This window comes from Rhinolophus hipposideros (assembly GCF_964194185.1).
Source record: "Rhinolophus hipposideros genome assembly, chromosome: 4".
Lineage (NCBI taxonomy): Eukaryota > Metazoa > Chordata > Mammalia > Chiroptera > Rhinolophidae > Rhinolophus > Rhinolophus hipposideros.
In genome coordinates, this window is record NC_138050.1 from 82,982,311 (window position 1) to 83,004,513 (window position 22,203).

The following is a 22,203-nucleotide window of genomic DNA, read 5'->3' on the forward strand; positions in this document are numbered from 1 at the left end:
TAGAGTTCTCTCTATATAGTATCATGTCATCTGCAATTTTACTTCCTCCTTATCAATTTGGATAACTTTTATTTCTTTTTCTTGTCTGATTGCTGTGGCTGGAACTTCGTCATCTGCAATTTTACTTCCTCCTTACCAATTTGGATGACTTTTATTTCTTTTTCTTGTCTGATTGCTGTGGCTAGAACTTCCAGCACTATGTTGAATAGAAGTGGAGAAAGTGGGCAACCTTACCTTGTTCCTGATCTTAGGGGGAATAGTTTTAGCTTTTCCCATTGAGTATGATGTCAGTTGTGGGTTTATCATATATGGCCTTTATTGTGTTGAGAGATGGTCCCTCTAGTCCCACTTTAAGAGTTTTTATCATAAATGGCTGCTGGATTTTGTCAAATGCTTTTACTGCATCTATTGATATGATTATATGGTTTTTATTTTTCATTTTGTTAATGTGGTGTATCACATTAATTGATTTGCGGATGTTGAACCACCCTTGCATACCAGGAATGAATCCCACTTGATCATGGCGTATGATCTTTTTAATGTATTGCTGAATTCTGTTCGCTAATATTTTGTTGAGGATTTTTGCATCTATGTTCTTTAGGGACATCGGCCTGTAGTTTTCTTTTTTTGGGGTAATGTCTATGTCTGATTTTGGGATCAGGGTGTTAGTGGTCTCGTAAAAAGGTTTGGGAGACATCCCTCCTTCTGGATTTTTTGGAATAGTTTGAGGAGAACAGGTGATAAATTTTTTTTGAATGTTTTGTAAAATTCACCTGTAAAGCCGTCTGGTCCAGGGCTTTTGTTTGTTGGGAGCTTGTTGATTACTGATTCAATTTCCCTGGTGGTAATCAATCTATTCAGGTTGTCCGTTTCTTCTTGAGTTAGCCTTGGAAGGTTATGCTTCTAGAAAATTGTCCATTTCTTCTGACAACTGGGATTTTATGTTGGTGTTTCACCCAGGAAATTATTTCTAGGCCAGACTCTGCATTTGTGCTTTCGATCCATATATCTGACTACTACTCATATTACAGTTGACTACTATAAATATCAAAAATGAAACTACTACTACAAATATCAAATATCAAAAATGAAACTAGTCATCAGCCTTACCTAATCTTATATTCCTTGCATCTCCTTAGTCTTCAAAGAAAAAAAAATTGAGCCATATTTGATATATCTAGTTCTCTCCCACTACTTATTCTGATCAAATACCAATTTTTTTGAGTTTACTTCATAAATAGCTGTAAAAGCTGTACCATCCTCTTTAGTATTCACTGGCAAGTCTTCAGTCAGACTCTTATTATAATAACCACCTGGGTTATTATAATGGTTTCCTCTATGATTCCCCTGACTCCAGTTTGTAAAGTTTCAAACCCAGCTTCATTTTACTTTTCAAAAATGCTATTACGCCTAAAACTAATAATACACACACACACACACCCACATGCTAAGAAAAATCTAGTTCTCCAGTTCTAAATCCTTCAGTGGATCCTGTCTTCACAATAAATTCCAAACTTAATGGCATAATATACTAGCCTTTCTTTATCTGGCCCTTGCCATCCACTTCTCGTTACTAGCTTAAAAGGAAACAGCCAAAATAAGTGCTTACCATTCCCCAAATATGCCGTGCTCTCTCTTAAGCCTCTATGAACTTGCATTTTGCTCCTAGTCTATTTAAAAAATTATTTACTCTCTCCAACCACCCAGGCAATTCTTGTTCACCCTTTAAAATATATTAATTTAACAGCCAATCCTTAGTATCTTGCATCACCAAATTTCCCCTCTTGGATCATTCTTACCATTAACCAAACGTGTTCTATCTCCCACTAAAAAAACAATAGTCCCTTGGCCATATCACTCCCTCTGCTGTAGTACCATTTCTCTGCTCACCATCAGAGCAAAACTTCAATATGGTTTTTGTCCCATATTATTCCCGTAAAACTGTTCTTGTCAAAGTTATGAATCACCTCTATAATGCGCCGTCCAATAGTTATCTCTGCATACGTCCAATAGTTATCTCTGTACGCGACAGCATAATTTCACAGAGCTGACCGCTCCATCTTCTTTTGGCTCCCATGATACTCATCTTTGGTTTTCCTCCTAACTCAGTGCACACGCTCAAGTTTCTCAAGTTCCTTTGCTGCACTTGGGGTCCTCTGCTCTGCCTAGGTAATATCATCTAATTTCATGAGTTTAAGTGCCATCGATACACTGGTGCATGTAATACACCACCATGTGCATGAGCACACAGACACAATCTAGTCGTGAACTCTCCCCTAAACTCTGACAATTCCATTTGAGAGTCTAACAGAAATCAGAAGCTAACATGTTCAATACACAACGTATATTTTGCCTCCCAGGTCAGTTTTCTCCCAGCGTTTGATACATAAATAAATGGCTCCAGTTAATGAAGACAAAACTGTAGGAGTCTTGCATAAGGCAACAGCCTAATAACTATCTTCTGCTTCTACCTTATCTGCCCTTAGTTTATTACTTCAGTGCTATTTTGAATACAAAAATCAGGAAACGTAACTCCAATTGCCTGAAACCTGCCAACAGCTTCTCTGAATACATAATCTAAAGCAAGGGATAAACAATGGTGATGTCCAAAATCCAGCCCATGTCCTGTTTCTGTACAGCCCACAAGCTAAAATTGTGTTTTAAATTTGTAAAAGGGTTTTTTTTTAAAAAAAGAAAAATATATGGTAGACTATATGCAGCCTGCAAGGCATAAAATACTTACTGTTTGGCCCTTTATATAAAAAGTTTGCTGACTCCTTAACTAATGTAGCCATTGTTAAGTGATGCTATGTCACATGACCTCAAATACACCTTGTTATATGTTTTTTGATCAGGTCTCTCACTTGAACGTCATCTCCATAAATAAGGGACTTTGTCATATTCATTGCTCTATTCCCAGCAACATGTCTCAATAAATGTCTTAACTAAACAAATGATAACCACATTCCTCATAATTACTAGTTTGCAGACCAAGAATACTGTTACCCCAAGGATAGAAACTTCTTTTTTCAGGGTTACACCTTTTACAACTTCAACTGATTTCTAAATTAAGTCCCTTTACTCAAAGACAATCAGACTGGGAAGATGCCCTCTTTCATTTCCCAAGCAATACGGAACCCACAGATCTCTGACGAAGATAAACAAAGAGTTCTTGGCATTTAAAAACTGACAAGTAAGAAGAGTGAAGAGAAAAGGATTAAATAAGTGGAGTAAGGAAGGGGATTTAGACAGTAGTAGATGGGTTAAAGTGGAAAGCTAGTAATTCTCTAGTATCAGGAAGTTTGGCCTAAGCAGTTACACATTTAAGTTCTAGCAAACAGCTGAATGGGAAGTGGCAGTTTTTAACCTTAGCGATATTTTTTAAGTTTCCTTGAACCTATTTGTTCCTGCTTTTAGACACGGAATCAAATCAACATAGGTAAAGACATTCATAGCAATAAACTATAGTAGGGCTGGCCCGGTGGATCGGGCAGTTGGAGCTCCGTGCTCCTAATGCTGAAGGCTGCCGGCTGGATTCCCACATGGGCCAGTGCTAAATGGCTCAGTTGGTTGGAGCGCGGGCTCTCAACTACAAGGTTGCCGGTTCCAACACCTCGACTCCCACAAGGGATAATGGGCTGTGCCCCCTGCAACTAGAAAACGGCAACTGGACCTGGATCTGAGCTGCGCCCTCCACAACTAACATGGAAAGGACAACAACTTGACTTGGAAAAAGTCCCCAATAAAATCCTGTTTCCTTCAAAAAAAAAAAAAAAACTATAGTAAATTGTAACATTAAACATTAGTAATAAATTGCAAGACTGAAACATTAGTAATAAACTGCAATAAACATAAAACATGGTATTGCTGCCATAGTGGTGTAGAAAGATGTTAAAGAGATTCACATATTTCTTAACTTAAAAAGGCCCCCCCACCCCCCCGACCCGCCCCCATGAGTAGGAAAACACTGTTACTTGTCAGCCCAAACTCAAGTCTTCCCTTCTTTATAAGGTAACTCTGATTTTTACTAGTGACAACAATGTGTCCAGCTAAAAACTTAAGTTTCCCAGCTTCCTACCCCTTGCAGTGAAGGGTTGTCATGCTACATACTTCTAGTCATTTGTGATCACTAGCTTAAGCTTCTGAGAGTCTTTCTTTTTTTTTTTTTTAAACTTTTATTTATTTTAACTATGTTTTTCCAGGACCCATCAGCTCCAAGTCAAGTAGTTGTTTCAATCTATTTGTGGAGGGTGCAACTCACAGTGGCCCGTGTGGGGATCGAACAGGAAAACTTGTTGTTAAGAGCACTGGGCTCTAACCAACTGAGCTATCCGGTTACCCCTGAGAAAGTCTTTAAAGGGGACTGACTCATTTGGCATATGCCCCACTTTCCAATTACCCTTCTCCTTATTTCTGCCCGTAACAGACATACTGGAGGCACATCGGCTATTTGTGATTCTGAGGTGAAAAGCACATGGTAAAAACAGCTGTGCAGAGGGTTAAAAAGGAGCCTGGGTTCCTAATGATACTAAGGAGTAACCAACCATACCAGGTCTAAATTACATATTTTCAGATTCCTGGTATATCAGAGAAACAAAACCTTTATTCTGCTTAGGCTACAGTTTCCACATCTCTGTTACAAGGCAGCCACCATTTTCCAACTCTCTGGTCTAACACTTGAATTTAATCCCTGACACACTGGACAGCAGGTTAATCTTTTTTTATAGCAGAAATACTTATAATATTCACGACACTTGACCATTCAGAACTACTTGAATGATTCCAAGAACAGGAAGCTCAGTAACTTAAAATTATGTCATTTAATTGTTAATAGCAAGAACAGTTTTATATACAGCAAAAATCTACCTTTCCTGTGACTTTCCTGGAGGTATTGTTTAGTGAGGTAAATCTAGTTTTTGTGACACTAGAATGTGAGATTTTCGTCTTTGTATCCCCAACGCTCAATGCACTGGTATGCTCTGGAGAATGAATGAAGAGCTAAAATACCGTTCTCTCATCAATCCCAGACTCACACCTACTCACATTTTACATCTCTGTAAGTGGAATGAATTTTATAATCTACAACACATAACAATTTAACTTGGCAGTTTTTATGGCAAAACACAAAATGGTCCATCTTACAATCGAGGTGCCTTGGAACCAATGAATTATGGAAGACTAATTCTTCTAACATAATAATATTTCTTCCTATATTTGTCAGAGAACATCTTACCTCCAAGGGGTCTCAAACAAAGCAGAACAATCCTAGTGCTCACACCATAGACAAAAAAACCTCTAGAACATAGAGTAGGGCCGCTATTCTGGAGAGCAATTTAGCAGTACCACTTAGTTAAATTAAGTATATACACCCTACGAGACAGAAGTTTTCCTCCTGGATATGTACGTTAGAGAAATGTCTGCAGAAGGCTAATGCTACATTTGTGGCAAGAAGTTGGAAGCAATCGTGGAGCCGATCCCTGTGGAAACGGATGGATAGACTGGTAGATGCACACGGAGGATTGTGTAGAAGTTGGAAGCAAAGCAGTAGATATACACAGGGTAATATGAATGATTTTAAAACAGCGCTGAGTAGAAAAGGTAAACAACTATAAAAGAGATGAAAACATGCAATCTACATTCATGTAAAGGAAAAAAATAAGACACTCATTTTCAAAAATAAGTGTTAAAAAAAGGGTAAAAAATAAAATACCTGCACAGAGAGGAGAACTGGAAACGAGCTTTGGGACTAAAAGGAATAAATATACAAAATAAAGTAACCTTGCAAGGACCAACGATGATTATATGTCATAAACTCGGGAACACGAGTAATTCAGTCTTCTACATTTGCAGTCCAAGTAGAGAACAAAAAGAACTGTACTAAGCACCACGAGTACAAAAGTAATAGCATAGTACTGAATTAGGGCAGCCACTACTGTTATTTATTACATGCCAGGCATCTAAGAGCTCATGTGTGTAATTTAATCCTCCCAACAACTTATTTCTATGAAGTAAATACTATTATTCTCATTTCACAGGAAGTGAGGGAATAAAAAAGTAAAGGAATTTGCCCAAGGTAACTAGTAGGGCTGAAATTCAAACCCAAACTGTGTGTATCTAGAACTGTAGCTCTGATCTATTACACTAGAGAGCGTCTCATTTCTTTAACATAAAGCTTATACTTTAAACAGGAGAGAAGCCATTTACATATAACCCAGCACAACGAAAGCTGGAAACAAATAATAAAAAAGTGGCCAAACATAGTCTTGATGTGGCACTAAATAAAATAGTTTTGACTGAGTGGGTGGCTTAATGGATGGGGGACTATCTCAACGTCTTCAATGAGTTTAGCATTAAAGGAGATTCTGTGGCGGAGACCTATAAACGGGCAGCACTGTGGGAGTCCATGTGAGGAGTGAAAGCATTACAAGGAAAGGAATAGTGATGGGAAACCACTGGATTTACTCCATAAAATACCATGAAACCTAGTGTGGGGAGGCGACTGTGTAGAGAGACTAATGGAAGTGTTAGGAGATTCACTTGGGTAGAATATGGGCTTTATTTAATTAAACTTGATTTGAATCCACGTGCTTCCATCACTTCCATCTGAATAGTCTCCATATGCTATTAACCACTTACGGCTCTGTTTCATCAAGAGCAAAATGGGGTTCATTCCCTCATTTAAGAAATAGCTGAGCACTTACTATGTGCCAGGCACTGTTCTAAGCACTGGAGATACAACAGTGAATACAGAAAAAGTCCCTGGTCTGCATGGACATCACACCTACTAAGAGAGACAAATACCAAAGCACCAGAGTCAGGCAGTCCTATGAACATGCGTAAGGCACAGAAAATAAAGGGGATGGAAAAAAATGAGGAGATCACTTTAGTTGATAACAGCAACAATCACAAACACTGTGTGCTTACTAAATATCGGGCACTACTCTAACTTGTTCTTTTCATTCATTTAATATGATTGGTCATGTAAGACAACCCTCCACCGCCCCCAAAGCACCTGTATCTCAGAGAGTTATGAGGCTTAAATGAGAGAACATGTGAAAAGCTCTTAGAACAGTGACTGGCACAAGATAAGCATTCAATAAGTGTTAGTTATTAATATTAAAATAAAATTGCCTAAACGATTTCTTTACTTCATCAAGACTTTGGGGTTTAGGAGGCTATTTTCCCACAGACATAGGCAAGATATTGCAGTACATTAGTGTGCACAGTGAAGGACTAAAATTGTATACTGACTTGGCAAGAGAAGGTGTACTGAAACAACAAAATGGGACGACGGGATAGGAAGATGTGGGATCAAGAGCAAAGGTGGAGGTTCTGCTATTGGAAAGAAAAGATTTTCTCAAGTTAGAGATAGTAAGAGTTAAGAAGTGTCTCTTTTCTTTCTGAAATCACTATAAATTTCTTAGAGCTGGTGACAACTTTACCAGGTCTTACATAACATACACTGTAACGGTAAATAACCACAAAGCAGAAAAACAAGGAGTAGGACATCCCTTCTTACTTGACAAACACTTATTAAAGATTATGGTAGCAGAATTTATACTTGGTACTATGACACAGTAATATCAAATTGAAAGACAAATATCATCACTATCAAACAAAGATTCCAAAGAAACCAAATCTCCATGGCAGAGGACTATACAGATTCAATAATATAATTAAATTATGATCTTGATTCTCCCAACCAAACTAGTCACATCAGGGTTAGTTCTCAATGAAACAGAAAACAACTTGGCTAGGAAAAAACACCTAATATACCTCACACATGCTAGATTTAAAAAATTAAACCTACAGAAGCACTCCTTCTTTCACAGAAATATTATTCACAGCCCCTCCTAAAAGCATGATAAATGTATCACTTCAAGTTCAAATTACATATATAAAAACAAAAGTGTAATTCTTATTTATCTGCATCTTGAAGACAATAAAGCATATAGATAACAAAATTTGCAACTGATCTTACCTTTGTAAGGTAATCTACTTTCAAATTGTCGATCATCATATTTTTCTGGGATAGCTCTATTTTCAGTAACTGAATATTATGAAGTAATTCTTTCCGTTCAATTAGCTGCCTGGTGATTTTGATTTTACCATCTCGTTCTTCTGAGGAAGAAACGTCATCTGTAGGAACTGTTGTTTCTAAACTAATGTCTTCCGATTCTAGAGAGCTAGAGACATTTATTGTTTTTGATGCCGAGGCAATTTTTCGAGACATTATTATTATGGTTCAGTTTTCTTCTCCAATTCTATTTCAATTTTCTGTAGGTTAAAAAAATATGAATTTAAATGCACTCAAATATTCTCTGTGGAAAACAAAGTATATCAAAACAAAGTATATTAAAATGCTGAGGATTCCCTAAGTAATTATTGGGCAATTTGGAGGACCCCAAATCTAGGACAGATTACAAAATTACTGCTCAGATCAAACATATTAAATCAAACTCATTAGATCCTACTATGAACTCAGGCTCTTGGATGAATTAAGAAACCCAGTTCCTGTAGGCAGGAATCTTACCGTGTTTCCCTGAAAATAAGGCCTAACCGGAAAATAAATCCTAGCATGATTTTGCAGGATGACATATGTCATGCGGGGTTTCTGGTCCCGTTCCCTGCCTAAGAATGCAGGACATGGTGAGGCCAAAAAGGAACACCCACGGGGCCACATATAGGGGAGTCATACCACTGTATCCTCGCTGGCGGCCGGGTTGGAGACACAGGAAGCAGGAGCTGCACAATCCGCAACCTGCCGTCCGCTTCTCTGCCAACCAACCCAACCCCCTAGCGTAGCCACGGCAGTTATATTAGAGGCCAATGGCTCACTGGTTACAGCTGACGGCCACCCAGCCACAGCGATGGCCATCTACTACCCAAGCCAGCACCTTTCCACGTGAGGCCGAGAGCCTGGAAACTGCTCTCTCTGGGACTCTGTCCCCACAACATCCCCTGAACATAAGCCCTAATGTGTCTTTTGGAGCACAAATTAATACAAGACCCAGTCTTATTTTGGGGGAAACACGGTAGTTGGAGGAAACAAAGTAATGTACGCGACAAAGGATAAAACCCTAAATCACTAGTACCCAGGAACGCTCCTAATACAAGCTGCACATGTTCAAGATTAGAAAAATTCCTTCTGCGTTGGTCAGGGGAAGGTTATAGGGAGACAGAACATAGAATCTGGAAGGATTTGGAGAGGAAGAGTGAAAAGGGAAAGATGTGCAAGTGTTAAGGCCGGTACTGAGGCGGCAAAAGTACGAAACAGCAGCAGCAGACAGTGGTGGTCAGGCTGGGGCCAGGGCTGTGTGTGTCAGGGCAGTGACTCCCCTCACCTCCAAACAGACACACACACAACCTTAGCAACCAAGACTGGGGGGGCCTTGTAAGTCAACACGTGTTCGAAATGTAGCCTGCAGGCCACGAGGCATCACTGAAGATTTTTTTAAAAAGGTAACCAGTGACACGCACACATGTTCTGTAGGTTTGCAGACAGCAGAATGAAACACGAGAAAAACGCAAGAATTCTACGTCCAACCACTTCTCCTTCCACAAGAATTTTAGCAACTCCTGTGTTGTAATAGTACACGCTAGGGCAATGCTTTGCGGAGTTGCATAGATCAGTTTTTCCAAACTAAACGATGCGTGTGGAGGGGAAACGTAAGAACTTGAGTTGGATCGGCTTCCCTCCTTCTTAAGGAGAAAAGAGAAAAGGGGAAGGGGACGGGGCAATCAAAGACAGGCAACATCCGTGGATTACAAAGGATCTGGGACTGGGGCTGCCTACACGTGCGAGGTGAAGAATGAAAACCCACACTTGGCAGCGTGGGAGAATTGCTTGCCCCACGCGGGACAGGAAGGGGTGGCCGAGAGCGACCTCGGAAGCGTCAATTACCCCGCGTCGAAGGCTGGGCGAGCCGCCACGGCCACCGCTTCTGCCAATCGAAGGAGCGGAAGGCGTCTTCAGACAGCAGCGCAGGTTGCAGTCTCTCCCCAAAAAATATCTCAGGCCGGGGACCGTTAGGACCCGTAACCAGGACAACAGTTACTCTCAAAGAAGGACGGTGGAAACGGCAGCATATAGACGCCCACGGCGCCGGAACTCAGCCTACATCCGACCCGGCGCGGGAAGCAATGCATCTTGGGAGTTGGAGTCCAGCGACGGGGCCCCGCTCACTTCTTGGGCGGAAATGACTCCGGGCTCCGCCCATCCGCCCAGCTCCTAGCTTTCGCCCAATCCTCGCAGCCCTCAGAGAGCCAACCAATGTCAGTGGCGACGTTTTCCCGCGAGAAGCGTGTGCTAAGAACCTGGAGTGAGAAGGAGCGAACGTCGGGATAAAGTATAGTTGTGCGACGGGGCTCAGCTTGACACTTTTCGCCGGAAGAACGCTGTCGGAGTCGGGATTCCGCACCGCGAGGCAAGATGCTGAAGTCCAAGACGTTCTTAAAAAAGACGCGGGCGGGTGGCGTGATGAAGATCGTGCGCGAGCACTACCTGCGGGACGACATCGGCTGCGGGGCGCCTGGGTGCGCGGCGTGCGGCAGTGCGCACGAGGGGCCGGTCCTCGAGTCGCAGCCCCTGGACCGCGGGAGCAGCCTGTGCCCGCAGCCGCACTACTTGCTGCCTGATACCAACGTGCTGCTGCACCAGGTGAGTTGGCGGGGGGCGAACCACGGGCAACGCGCCCCCCCTTGGAAAAGGGGGTGTGACAGATAAGGAAACTGAGGCCCAAGGAGGCGCGTCTTGGGCAACACAATGCACTTAGGGAGAAGCAAACACCACGGGACCCTTGCCCTGTGTCCCCCCAGGCAGAGGTTTTTTTTCTTTGTACGTATTATGTTTGAGTTCTTGGAGCCTTAAGAATTTTAGATACGTTAATTTTCTAACTCCTGGTGTCTCTTTTGTCTTGGATTGTAAATGTCTGGAGGCCGGGGACCTGGGCTTCTGTGGCCTCCAGCCTGCGACCCCCAGGCCGTTTGTAAGTGCCTGCTAGCTAAAACCATGTGGGCCAACGTCTCTCTTTATTATGGAGTTAATTCCGGGACGTTTTGGAATTAGTCTGGTTACATGTGCTTTTCTCTGCTAGACCTGAAGGGTTTTCTATAGCGAAATAGCTCCTTACCTTAATGTACTATTTTCAGCGTGTTTTAAACCTACAGGGTTTATGTTCGACAGAAACAATTTATAAGTGAACATAGAAAAAATTAATGTTTCTTTTCTTTCTTTCTTTTTTTTTTTTTAAAGATTGATGTTCTTGAGGACCCTTCCATCAGGAATGTAATTGTGCTACAAACAGTTCTGCAAGAAGTGAGAAATCGAAGTGCTCCGGTGTATAAACGAATCCGAGATGTGACTAATAACCTGGAGAAGCATTTTTATACATTCACTAACGAGCACCATAGGTAGAAGAGAAACCATAGAATTGGCTGCCTTGGGGTGGGGGGAAGGCTGCTGTCACTAGTTTGTGATGTCAGAAGATACCTGATAGGTTTCACACTTAGAGGTTCTTACACAGTTATACAGAAGATAATGCTAAGTAGACCTCATTAAGGTGTCACAGACATTGATTCGATCAAACCTAGAACGAAGGTCTCCTGACTCCTATGCTACAGTAGGTACTTTTATTTCCAAAATATTGTCATTTTGAATTGATTTTTGGTATGAGTTGAGCAATAGAACCTTGGCAGATGAGATTTGCCTGAGTTCCTGGAGTATCATCTGTGAATAACCAACATAGATTAATAAAATGTAAGTTTGCAGAGGGGATTTAAAAATATAAAGCAGATTTATTCTTTATGGGTTTTTATAAGTTAAACTAATATAACTGATCACATTGAGGAAGATAAGGTTAAAGAATAGAATTCTTTGTTACGGTTCAAATTCAAGATATTTGAACATAATGTGTGGTCTCAGAAAATGGATATCATGATTTCTTATGTTACATAGATCTATGCTAAATCTTAGTATACTTTGTAGATTAGATCAGGGCTTCTCAACCTTAGCACTGCTGATATTTTGGACTGGATAATTCTTTGTTGTGGGCAGGCTGTCTTATGCATCGTAGGACGTTTAGTAGCATCTTGGCTTCTACTCACGAGATGACAGTAGCAACCCTTCCCCCATCCACAGAGTTCTAACAACCCAGAGTGTTTCCAGACATTGTCAAATGTTCCCAAGTGGCCAAAATCACTCTCACTGAGAACTGGATTAAATGGTAGATCTGGTAATGAAATCCCTTTGGAATATGCAAATTAAAATTTAATTACTCAATTTTCTCTTCTTTATTCTTGTATTCCAAACTTAAAAAAAAAAACAAACACTTGTAAGAACATGAGTAAAGCACTTGTAGACTTCTTATTTCTAACTTGTTCTTGAAATTTAGAAGCAGAATCATTTTTCAACACAGAAAGACCAAGTTTTTGTGTATTATGATCATCAGATTACTAATCAGGTTACTTTGTTAGCTTCAGTGCAATGAATAGAGTTTAGTAATACTGGGGTTGACAGGAAAAATCTTAGATGTTAGGACATTAGGGCAAATCTCATCTAAGATTCTGTTGCTCAAGTCTTGCTAAAACCAATTCAAAAATTTATGACTTTTTGATTGGTAAACTTAAAGCATTACCACTTGCATTTAATGAGTAATAAAATGATTCTAAACACTATTGTAAGTCTAAAATTTAAAATTGAATCTTATCTTTAAGCACTAGAAGTTGTACTGAGTTTTGTTATTGTTCTTAAACTTGAGTTTGATAAAGTTGTTTTTTTTTTTAAGATTTTATTGGAGAAGGGGAACAGGACTTTATTGGGGAACAGTGTGTACTTCCAGGATTTTTCCCAGGTCAAGTTGTTGTCCTTTCCGTGTTAGTTGTGGAGGGCACAGCTCAGCTCCAGGTCCCTGTTGCTAGTTGCAGGGGGCACAGCCCACCATCCCTTGCAGGAGTCGAACCTGCAACCTTGTGGTTGAGAGGATGCGCTCCAACCAACTGAACCATCTGGGAGCTCAGCGGCAGCTCAGCTCAAGGTGCCGTGTTCAATCTTAGTTGCAGGGGGCGCTGCCCACCATCCGTTGCGGGACTTGAGGAATCAAACTGGCAACCTTGTGGTTGAGAGCCTGTGCTCCAAAAAACAGCCATTTGGGAGGCAGCTCAGCTCAAGGTGCTGTGTTCAATCTTAGTTGCAGGGGGCGGAGCCCACCATCCCTTTTGGGAGTCGAACTGGCAACCTTGTGGTTGAGAGCCCACTGGCTCATGTGGGAATCGAACTGGCAGCCCTTGGAGTTAGGAGCATGGAGATCCAAATGTCTGAGCCACCGGGCCAACCCTGATAAACACTTTGAAGAAATGACTATGCTGACATATTTGGGAGTTCAGAGTAGATAGGCTTGGAAGGAGTATGCAGTCACATCTTTATCTGGTCTTTCAGTCTCTAGATAGCCCTTGGCATTTTTTTCATGTTTACCATTGATAATTTACATGCATTATGTATTTAATAACTAGAATCATATGATTATAAATCACCAATAATATTATTTATAGCCTTTAGGAATTACTTTAATCTGCAGTTAGGATGAAATCTCATTATTAGACCTGCAAAGGTTTATTATAGGTTTTTCCCCTCAACAAACCACAACTTATATGCCAATTGCAGTATAAATTTTGATCTTGAATTTGTTTTTTAGTGAAATAAAATTATTTTAGCCTTTTTATTCCATTATTAACATGATTTTTTTCAAGCAAATTGTTGTCTTAAAACTATAAGAATACTATTTATTTCCTCTCTGAGATACAAATCTGAATACGTTCAAGAGTAAAAGGTATACCATTGACTTGACCTTTAAGTTTAGTGGTTATTAAGCATTTATATCTTAAGACGTTTTACATATTCTTTCTATTGATTTTTATTTCGCTTTTTTTTAAAAATTCCTTTCCTTTGTATGTAGAGAAACTTACGTAGAACAAAAACAGGGAGAAAATTCTAATGACAGGAATGATAGAGCCATTAGAGTAGCAGCAAAATGGTACAATGAACATTTGAAGAAATTGTCAGCGGAGAATCAGCTGCAAGTTATCTTCATAACAAATGACAGGAAAAACAAAGAGAAAGCCATAGAAGAAGGAATACCAGCTTTCACTTGTAAGTCTGAATATAGAAACTCTAATTCATGTTTGCAATGCATGTAAAAATATCATCAGGCCATGGTCAGAAGTTCGCTTATATATTTTCATATTCCTATATTACTTCATGTGATATTTTTGCATTTTTAAATTTCTCAGCATTTCTTTCTTTTTTTAAAAGAACTTTTATTTACTTTAAGTGTGTTTTTCCAGGTCCCATCAGCTCCAAGTCAAGTGGTTGTTTCAATCTAGCTGTGGAGGGCGCAGCTCACAGTGGCCCATGTGGGGATCGAATTGGCAACCTTGTTGTTAAGAACACCATGCTCTAACCAACTGAGCTAACCGGCCACCCCCCTCAGCATTTCTAAGCTCAGTGTGTTGTGGTGCCCAATGGCTAATTTCCCTATCACCATTTGGAATTGGCTTAACAATTAAAGCTCACAAATATTAATACGAGGTCTGACAATTATGTTTGCGAACTCATCCTAGAAACGGATTGCTGTATATCATCACTACGGTCACATTCGAAGTACTCCCCTTGGAAAGCTATGCATCGACACGAGTGCCTAGTCCACTCATCAAAGCAATCTTGGAATTCTTTTTTCTGTAATGGCTATCAGAGATGTTGTATTACCCTTGATGTCCTGAATGTCATCAAAATGTTTTCCTTTCAACATTTCCTTTATCTTTGGGTAAAGAAAGAAGCCATTTGGGGCCAGATCCGGTGAGTAGGAAGGATGTTCCAATACAGTTATTTGTTCACTGGCTAAAAATTCCCTCACAGACAGTGCCTTGTGAGCTGGTGCATTGTCGTGATGTAAGAGCCATGAATTGTTAGCAAAAAGTTCAGGTCATTTTCTTCTAACTTTTTCACACATCCTTTTCAGCACTTGCAAATAGTAAACTTGGTTAATTGTTTGTCCAGTTGATACAAATTCATAATGAATAATCCCTCTGATATCAAAAAAGTTAGCAACATCATTGTAACAAGTTCGTGAACTTAATCGTCAGACCTCGTATATTTGAACCCCTGTCTCTGCTTGGACATGACCGCATCAAGATATATTTTTTTCCCCAAGAATTGACAGATATATCATCACAAAGAAAATTATTGATGTTTCTCCATATCTTAAAAAACAAAAAACAAAAACAAAAAAAACCAACAAAACACTGGAATTTATCAAGAACAATAAAAATTATTTTTCAGGTGAAGAATATGTTAAGAGTCTAACTGATAACCCTGAACTCATAGATCGTCTTGCTTGTTTGTCTGAAGAAGGGGTACGTTTGAGTTTTATTTTGTTTCTTAAAAATGAAAATATTAAAATAGCCACTTTGGGTTATCATATAAAAATTGGAATGTCGGTGGGTAAGCTGGAATTGGAATAAGAGTTGGGTTATAGACAGCAAGAGTGGCTGTAACATGCTTATCAAAATGCCATTCCTGAAAGACTTGACTTTCTAAAATAGTGCTGTGTGTGGATGTATCCTCAGCAGCCTGAGTAGGGCCTGGCACTTGGTGGCACTGTTTATTTTATGAATAAATAAAGGAATCCATGGCTAGTTTGTGAATAGGAGTAGGTATTTGACAAATAAAGAAGTGGCGCGCACTGCAGCCAGAGCATATAGCTGTAGCATTAATCCTGAAGGAAGAGGAAGGAAGTTATAGGAGGTAGACAAGAAGGGGAGAGGCCAGGTAATGAGGACTAGAATTTATCCAATAGGTCACTAATTTTTAAACTGTCTTATGCAGATCTCCCTAAAGGGCTGCGGTGAAAAGATGACAGCAGATAGGATTCTGGGCTCCCTACTTTACAATGGCAGGCTAAAAGAAATTAAAGGTGTATGAAAATGTGCCTGGGAGGGTGTAGAAAAATGATCAGAAATGTTATTTATTGGAAAGAGCACTCTGATAGCGATATGTAGGATGATGGGCTGTTATCAAGTGCCAGATCAGAGGCTGATGGGTGAGTAAAGAGATCGCTGCAATAGCAGGCGTGAGAGGGCATGCTGAGAGGGAATCATTCAACTTCGTGAGCCCTCATTTCCTTACATGTAAAGAGTGGTTAGCGATAACGACTTCATAGTGTTACGAGGATTGGATGAGAATAATAACAGTAGCGTCAATAAAATCTAATCTCCGTGCCTGGCACATAGCCAGGGTAAGTGTACTGTTCCAAATGGTAGCTATTGTTAATATAGAAATAGGTTTTTTGTGATAGGACCTGAATGCATACATCCAGTCTTTACGGTATTTTTCTCATCCCTGCTTGCTTTCAGCAAGCTACTTTATAAAACCAAATGGAAGTGAGAAAATAAAAGCTAAACTTGATTTTTGGAATACAGATTTAGGCTTTCCCGGTAACATGTAGCCACTAGTTAGTTGCATGCTTAAATTTAATTCAAGTTAAAAATTCAGTTTCTCAGTTGCACTGTCCACTTTTCAGGTGCTCAATAGCCGCTTGTGCCTAGTGTTTACCATACTGGACATCACAAAAGAATATTCCCTTCATCACAAGGTTGTTTTGAATAGCACTGATCTCGAAAAAGAATCAAGAAGTACTTGAACATTGGTAGTAGTATTTGGTTAAGTACTGTGGTAGGGTAAGTGTAGGATATGGTGAAATGACAATCAGTTTTGTTGTAGTACAACATGTGTGTCCCTCATATTCCCTGTGCCATGCAGTATCACGTGATAAAACCACAGAGCCTGTGGGGAAATGTGATTAGGGGTACACACTCAAAAACTTTATGAAGTGGTGGAGAAACAGTTACCTAAATTTGGACAGAAAGTTGTTACACTAGATGAAGACGGTGTGGCTCATAGCACGTGTGGTGATCTGAGGTAATTGAGAGATGTTTGAGAGGCTATGTATGTATGTGTTCTGTGGATTCCTATGCAGCTTGCTTCAGCTGGTGCAATTTTCCAAATTGACCTAGTATTTTCTAATATATCAGTTGCATCGGAACAATTCGTGTTTTCAAAACAAGCATTGTAGCGGAACTGACTATACTTAGCAAGGGCACCTAACCCAGATTTGGGATGTCCAGGCTTCGTGATAGACGTAATGTCTACCGAGATGTGAAGGATGCTAACTAAGCAGGTTTGCTTTGAGACAGGTTCGTTTCAGCTGAACTATGTACAAGAGTTGTACTTCGTGCAGAGCAAATAGGAAGTTCAAAGTCGCTGGTAAAATCAGGGACAGTGAAAGTGTTAGAATAGAGTGAGCAAGGGAGAACATGTTAGTAATGAAGTTGGAACTGTAGGGAGGGTCCAGATCGTGTAGTCTATAATAAGTATAGTAATAAATATAATAAGTCCTGGGAAAATACTGGATTGTAGTGTGCAGTGCTGGACAGCTGGTGAGCGAGGGAATAATATCCATCTGGCTGCTCTCAGAATAGATTAGAAGCAAGATGCTCAGGTAGGAGATTTTAATACTTTGAGGGAGAGAAGACAGAAAATTGGACCTTGGTAGTAGCAGTTGAGGTAGTGAGAACTCAGAGATTGGATGTATTTTGTAGGTGTTTTAGGAGTTGATGATGGGTTGGATGGCACTCTGAGGGAATATGGATGAGTCTAGGCATTTTACCTAACCGACTAGGTAGATAGTATCGCTTTATTCATACAAGATGAAGGGGAAAGCAGGATTAGGTGGAAAATCACAAGTATAATCTTAGACATCTTAAGTTTGAAATACCCATTAGAGCTCTAAGGAGCTTTATAGTGTGAGTAGTTGGGGATACAAATCCGTAGCTCACGAGGGAGGTTAGGACTAGACATAAATTTGGAAGTCATCAACATACAGGGAATATATAAAGCCATAAGGCCAAGTGAGATTATTTGGGACAGGAATTAGCAGATTTTTTTTTTAAACAGCTTTATCGAGTTGTAATTCATACACCGTACAGCCCATCCGTTGAAAATGTACAATTTTTAGTATATTCACAGAATTCCACAACCATCAGCATTATCTAATTTTAGAATGTTTTCTTCCCCTGTCAAAGAAATTCCATATCTGTTACCACTTGATCCCAATCTCCCCCCGAAATGCCCTTTCTCTTGCCCTAACTAACCTACCACTGATTTTTCTGTATATAAATTTACTTATTGTGGACATTTCATGTAAATGGAATAGTGCAGTATGCGGTCCTTTGTGACTGACTTTTTTTCACTTAGCGTAATATTTTCACAGTTTTCCCTGACATACGCTATATATCAATACTTTATTTGTTTTTATTGCCAAATAATGTTCTAGTATATGGTATGCCACATTTTATTTATTCATTAGCTAGTTGATGGGCATTTTAGTTTCCACTTTTGGGCTGTTATGAAAAATGCTGCTATGAACATTTGTGTACAAGTTTTTGTGTGGATGTCTGTTTTCATTTCTTATCAGTATGTACCTAAGTATATACAGAGGGATTTGCTGAGTCATACGGTAATTTTATGTTTAACTTTTTGAGGAACTCCCAAACTGTTTTCCAACAGTTTACAAGGTGGCTGCACCAGTTTACATTCCCATCAGCAATGTATGAGGATTCCAATTTCTCCATACCATCAGCAATACATGTTATTGTTTGTGTTTTTGATTGTAGCCATTCGAATGGGTATCAAATGATATATAACTGTAGTTTTCATTTGCATTCCCTTAATGACTAATGGTGTTGAGTGTTTTTAGATGCTTTTTAGATGCACTTTTTAGATGCACGCACACACACACGTGCGTGTGTGTCTGTCTTTGGAGAAATGTTTATTCAAATCCTTTGCCTACTTTTTAGTTGCATTATTTGTCTTTTTATTGAGTTGTAAGGGTTCTTTATGTGTTCTGGATACAAGTTCCCTATCAGATACATGGATTGGCAACTAATTTTTCCCAGGCAGACATTTTTGTAAAGGATCAGATAGTACACATTTTTAGCTTTGCAGGCTATATGGTCTCTGTTGCAAGTACTCAGCCTCTGCTGTTGTAGTATGAAAGCAGCCATCAAAAATAGATAAATAATTTGAGTGTGGATGTGTTCCAATAAAACTTTGTTTATCAAGTATGGGCAGTGGGTCAGACTTGGTACCTGCAACTTAGCTTGCCCAGCTCTGATCTATGGGAATGAGTATAGTTAGAAGAGAGGAATTCCAAGGGCTGAGCACGGCAGTGTTTGGAAGTCAGAAAGATGAGGGGAACCAGCAAAAGAGATATAAGAGGAAAACCATGTGAGTATGAGTTTGTTGGAAGCCAAGTACAAAAAAATGCTTCAAGGACAAGGGGGTGATCATCTGTGTCAAATATTGCTGATAAATTAATGAGGACTCATGATTGATTTTAGCATTATGACAGTATAGCGGACCTATCCAGAGTCGGGAGTGAGGAGTCTGACTAGAATAGGTGGAAAAATGGGAAGAGAGAAATTACAGTATTGTAACACTTGGAATATTGTCATGGATGAAGAGAAATGAGTGGGATTTGCAGAGCAAGTGGGATTAAGAGGGTTTTTTCCCCTTCTTCTTTAAGATGGGAAGAAGCAACAAGGGAATAAATATAAATAAAGGGAAACGGCCTGTCACTGAGCCTTGGGATACTACTACAAGACTTAGAGATCAGGAACAGGAAAATTGGCAGAGGAAACTAATCAGTGAAGTAGGACAGAAAACAAAGGAATAATGATTTGGATGCCGATGTGTTCCAGGAAAGGAAAGATCATTTCTTAAAATTCTGGTAAGACTGAGAATGGAACATTGAATTTGCTATGATAATATATTACTAGTGACCTTGGCAGTGATGGTTTTAGTAATGGTTCCATTCTTGGCTAAGGATGACACTTGAGTGTAGTGGATTCATGAGAGTGCAGGTGAAAAATTAGATTCACAGCTATTCTAGAGCATACTTACTTACATAGCATTTTGGTGTCAGGTGGAACAGAGGATCCAGCCACTGTCTGGAAATGGACCCACATTTTGTTTGTTTATTCTTAATAGCTCATAGTTTAATGATGGTGAGAACATTACAGTAGAAGAGAGACAGAAATGTGACGATAACTACATGAAAAGTTCTTGAATGGAGAAGAAGAGATGGTTGTGGTGCCCAAGTGAACAGAAATATTCTATTCATTATTACAAGAGAGAAAGCTGAGTTTTTGGTGTCGATGCAAGTAGGTAGACAGATTTGGTGGGAAGATGAAATACGAGCAGGTCTCTACTGATTGCTTCTGATTCTCAGTATGGACCTTGAGGTCACCCATCTGAGTGAGGAAGGAAGAGAGGGAAATTAGAGAGTTAAGCATAAAAAGAGGATACAAAGTACTCTCCTTAGAAGGTGGAAAATTGTGGGTCATGGAGAAGGGAATGAAAGGAGCTAAGCAGTCAAGATTTTGGATGTTGAAGTCCCAGAATCCTGATAGGTGTTGCAGTAGATCTAAGGCAGTTCCCAACCTACGTGCCTAGATGCTTAGCTATTTAAAATAGCCAAAATAAAAGTAGCATTTCTTGTGCTTTCAGTAGCCAGTCTTTTCATGGAATTGAGGCTTCAAATTAGCCTTTACGTAACTATCTGCCCACTTAAATGCACACTTTCATTTTAGGAGACCTGGGGTGGGGAGCGGAGGTATGCAGAGTTTCTTAGTGACATACATCTGTGGCTCAATACCTGAATGTAAGGAAATTAAAATGTTTGTGTAAGTTGCCCTAAGAATAGAAAGCATTTTTTTCTCTCTGTGCTGTATTCTCTCATTCATGGAGTTATACATACCATGATGTGGATAGTTTTTAAAAGACATTATCTGATAGTGATAATAGTTATATATTAAGCACGTATGAAGGGCTTACATACCATACTAACTGCATCTTTTGGTTTGCTTATTTCACAGAATGAAGTAGAAAGTGGAAAAATAATATTTTCAGAGCATCTTCCCTTAAGTAAACTACAACAAGGCATAAAATCTGGTACATACCTTCAAGGAACATTTAGAGCCAGCAGGGAGAATTACTTAGAAGCTACGGTATGGGTTCATGGAGACGCTGAAGAAAATAAAGAGGCAAGTGTGTAAATAAATTCCTTGTACACTAAAATACTTTTTGTTCATTATATTCTTTGATAAGTGTTTAAAATTTTGTATGAGAATTCAGATGTGATTTATCCTTCCAGTTTAGCAGCTTGAAGACTCTTATGTGAGAGTATAGATAGTAAAATTAATCACTTTTTTAGAAAACTGCTATTGAAGTAAAGAATTTTCTGTTAACCTGCTTTTAAGGAACAAAAATCTAGTCAGTCAAATAATACTAAATAGGATGCCTCTATTTTATATATTATGACCAGTTGTGGAAAGTACTATTTACATAAGCATGTAATTGCTCCAGAGGGCTTCACAGTCTTTGAATAGCAGTTGTTTGGAGGATGCTCACTATTTGCCAGGTGCTCTTCTAACTGTTTGGCACGCTGCCTTTCATTTCATCTTCAACCCAGACTATAAAAGTAGGTACTTGTTTTTTGCTTTACCAATCAGGACTCTTGAGATTTAGAGAGGATAAGAAATTTTCCCAAGGTCTCTTTGTACTAACCGTCACTGCAGAGACGTGAACACAACCCATATTTTCTGACCATGTTTCTTCTATTTGATACTGAAAAATTAAGAGAGTAGAGTAAAGGGACAGTGTAAAAGAAGAAAATACATAAAGGAGGAGAAACAGAGATACATAGAGATATTCAGAATATAGCTAACCTGCTGTTAGGGAACCTTGACAATATCATATTTCCATTAAAACTGGGCACATGCCATTTGCTGTTTCACACAGATAATCATACAAGGACTTAAAAATTTAAACCGAGCTATTCATGAAGATATTGTGGGTGTGGAGCTTCTCCCCAAGAATCAGTGGGTAGCGCCATCTTCTGTGGTTTTACATGATGAAGGTCAAAATGAAGATGATGTGGAGAAAGAAGAAGAAAGAGAACGCATTGTATGAAACCAGGTTTTAATTTTTGTCTGTGCAGCTTTGTGTAATTAATGTGTTAGCTTTGGAGAAAATGAAACAAGTTTCATTGCTTTCAGATTTATTGAACAAAATTACAGTTCTGTAGGTTT

The 22,203-nt window shown here is 39.5% G+C and overlaps 2 protein-coding genes across 5 annotated transcripts in view; one reads left to right on the plus strand and one right to left on the minus strand.

Annotated features, from left to right (window-relative positions):
- PIBF1 (progesterone immunomodulatory binding factor 1) overlaps positions 1-10,133 on the minus strand; it is a 181,591-nt gene extending 171,458 nt beyond the window's left edge. For all 4 annotated transcript variants that reach the window (XR_013993252.1, XM_081047027.1, XM_081047028.1 and 1 more), the window contains exons 1-2: positions 9,905-10,133; positions 7,982-8,277 (exon numbers count right to left, since the gene is read on the minus strand). Coding sequence is in view for 3 of the 4 variants with exons in the window: in XM_081047027.1 (XP_080903153.1) it covers positions 7,982-8,233 (252 nt within the window). In the remaining variant the exon portion in view is untranslated. The remainder of the gene's footprint in view (positions 1-7,981; positions 8,278-9,904) is intronic.
- A 162-nt stretch (positions 10,134-10,295) lies between these two features.
- DIS3 (DIS3 homolog, exosome endoribonuclease and 3'-5' exoribonuclease) overlaps positions 10,296-22,203 on the plus strand; it is a 25,932-nt gene continuing 14,024 nt past the window's right edge. Inside the window, 6 exon segments of the mRNA XM_081045899.1 lie at positions 10,296-10,660; positions 11,255-11,412; positions 13,953-14,146; positions 15,335-15,408; positions 20,989-21,156; positions 21,914-22,078. Of these exon segments, the coding sequence (XP_080902025.1) occupies positions 10,433-10,660; positions 11,255-11,412; positions 13,953-14,146; positions 15,335-15,408; positions 20,989-21,156; positions 21,914-22,078 (987 nt within the window). The 5' untranslated portion in view covers positions 10,296-10,432.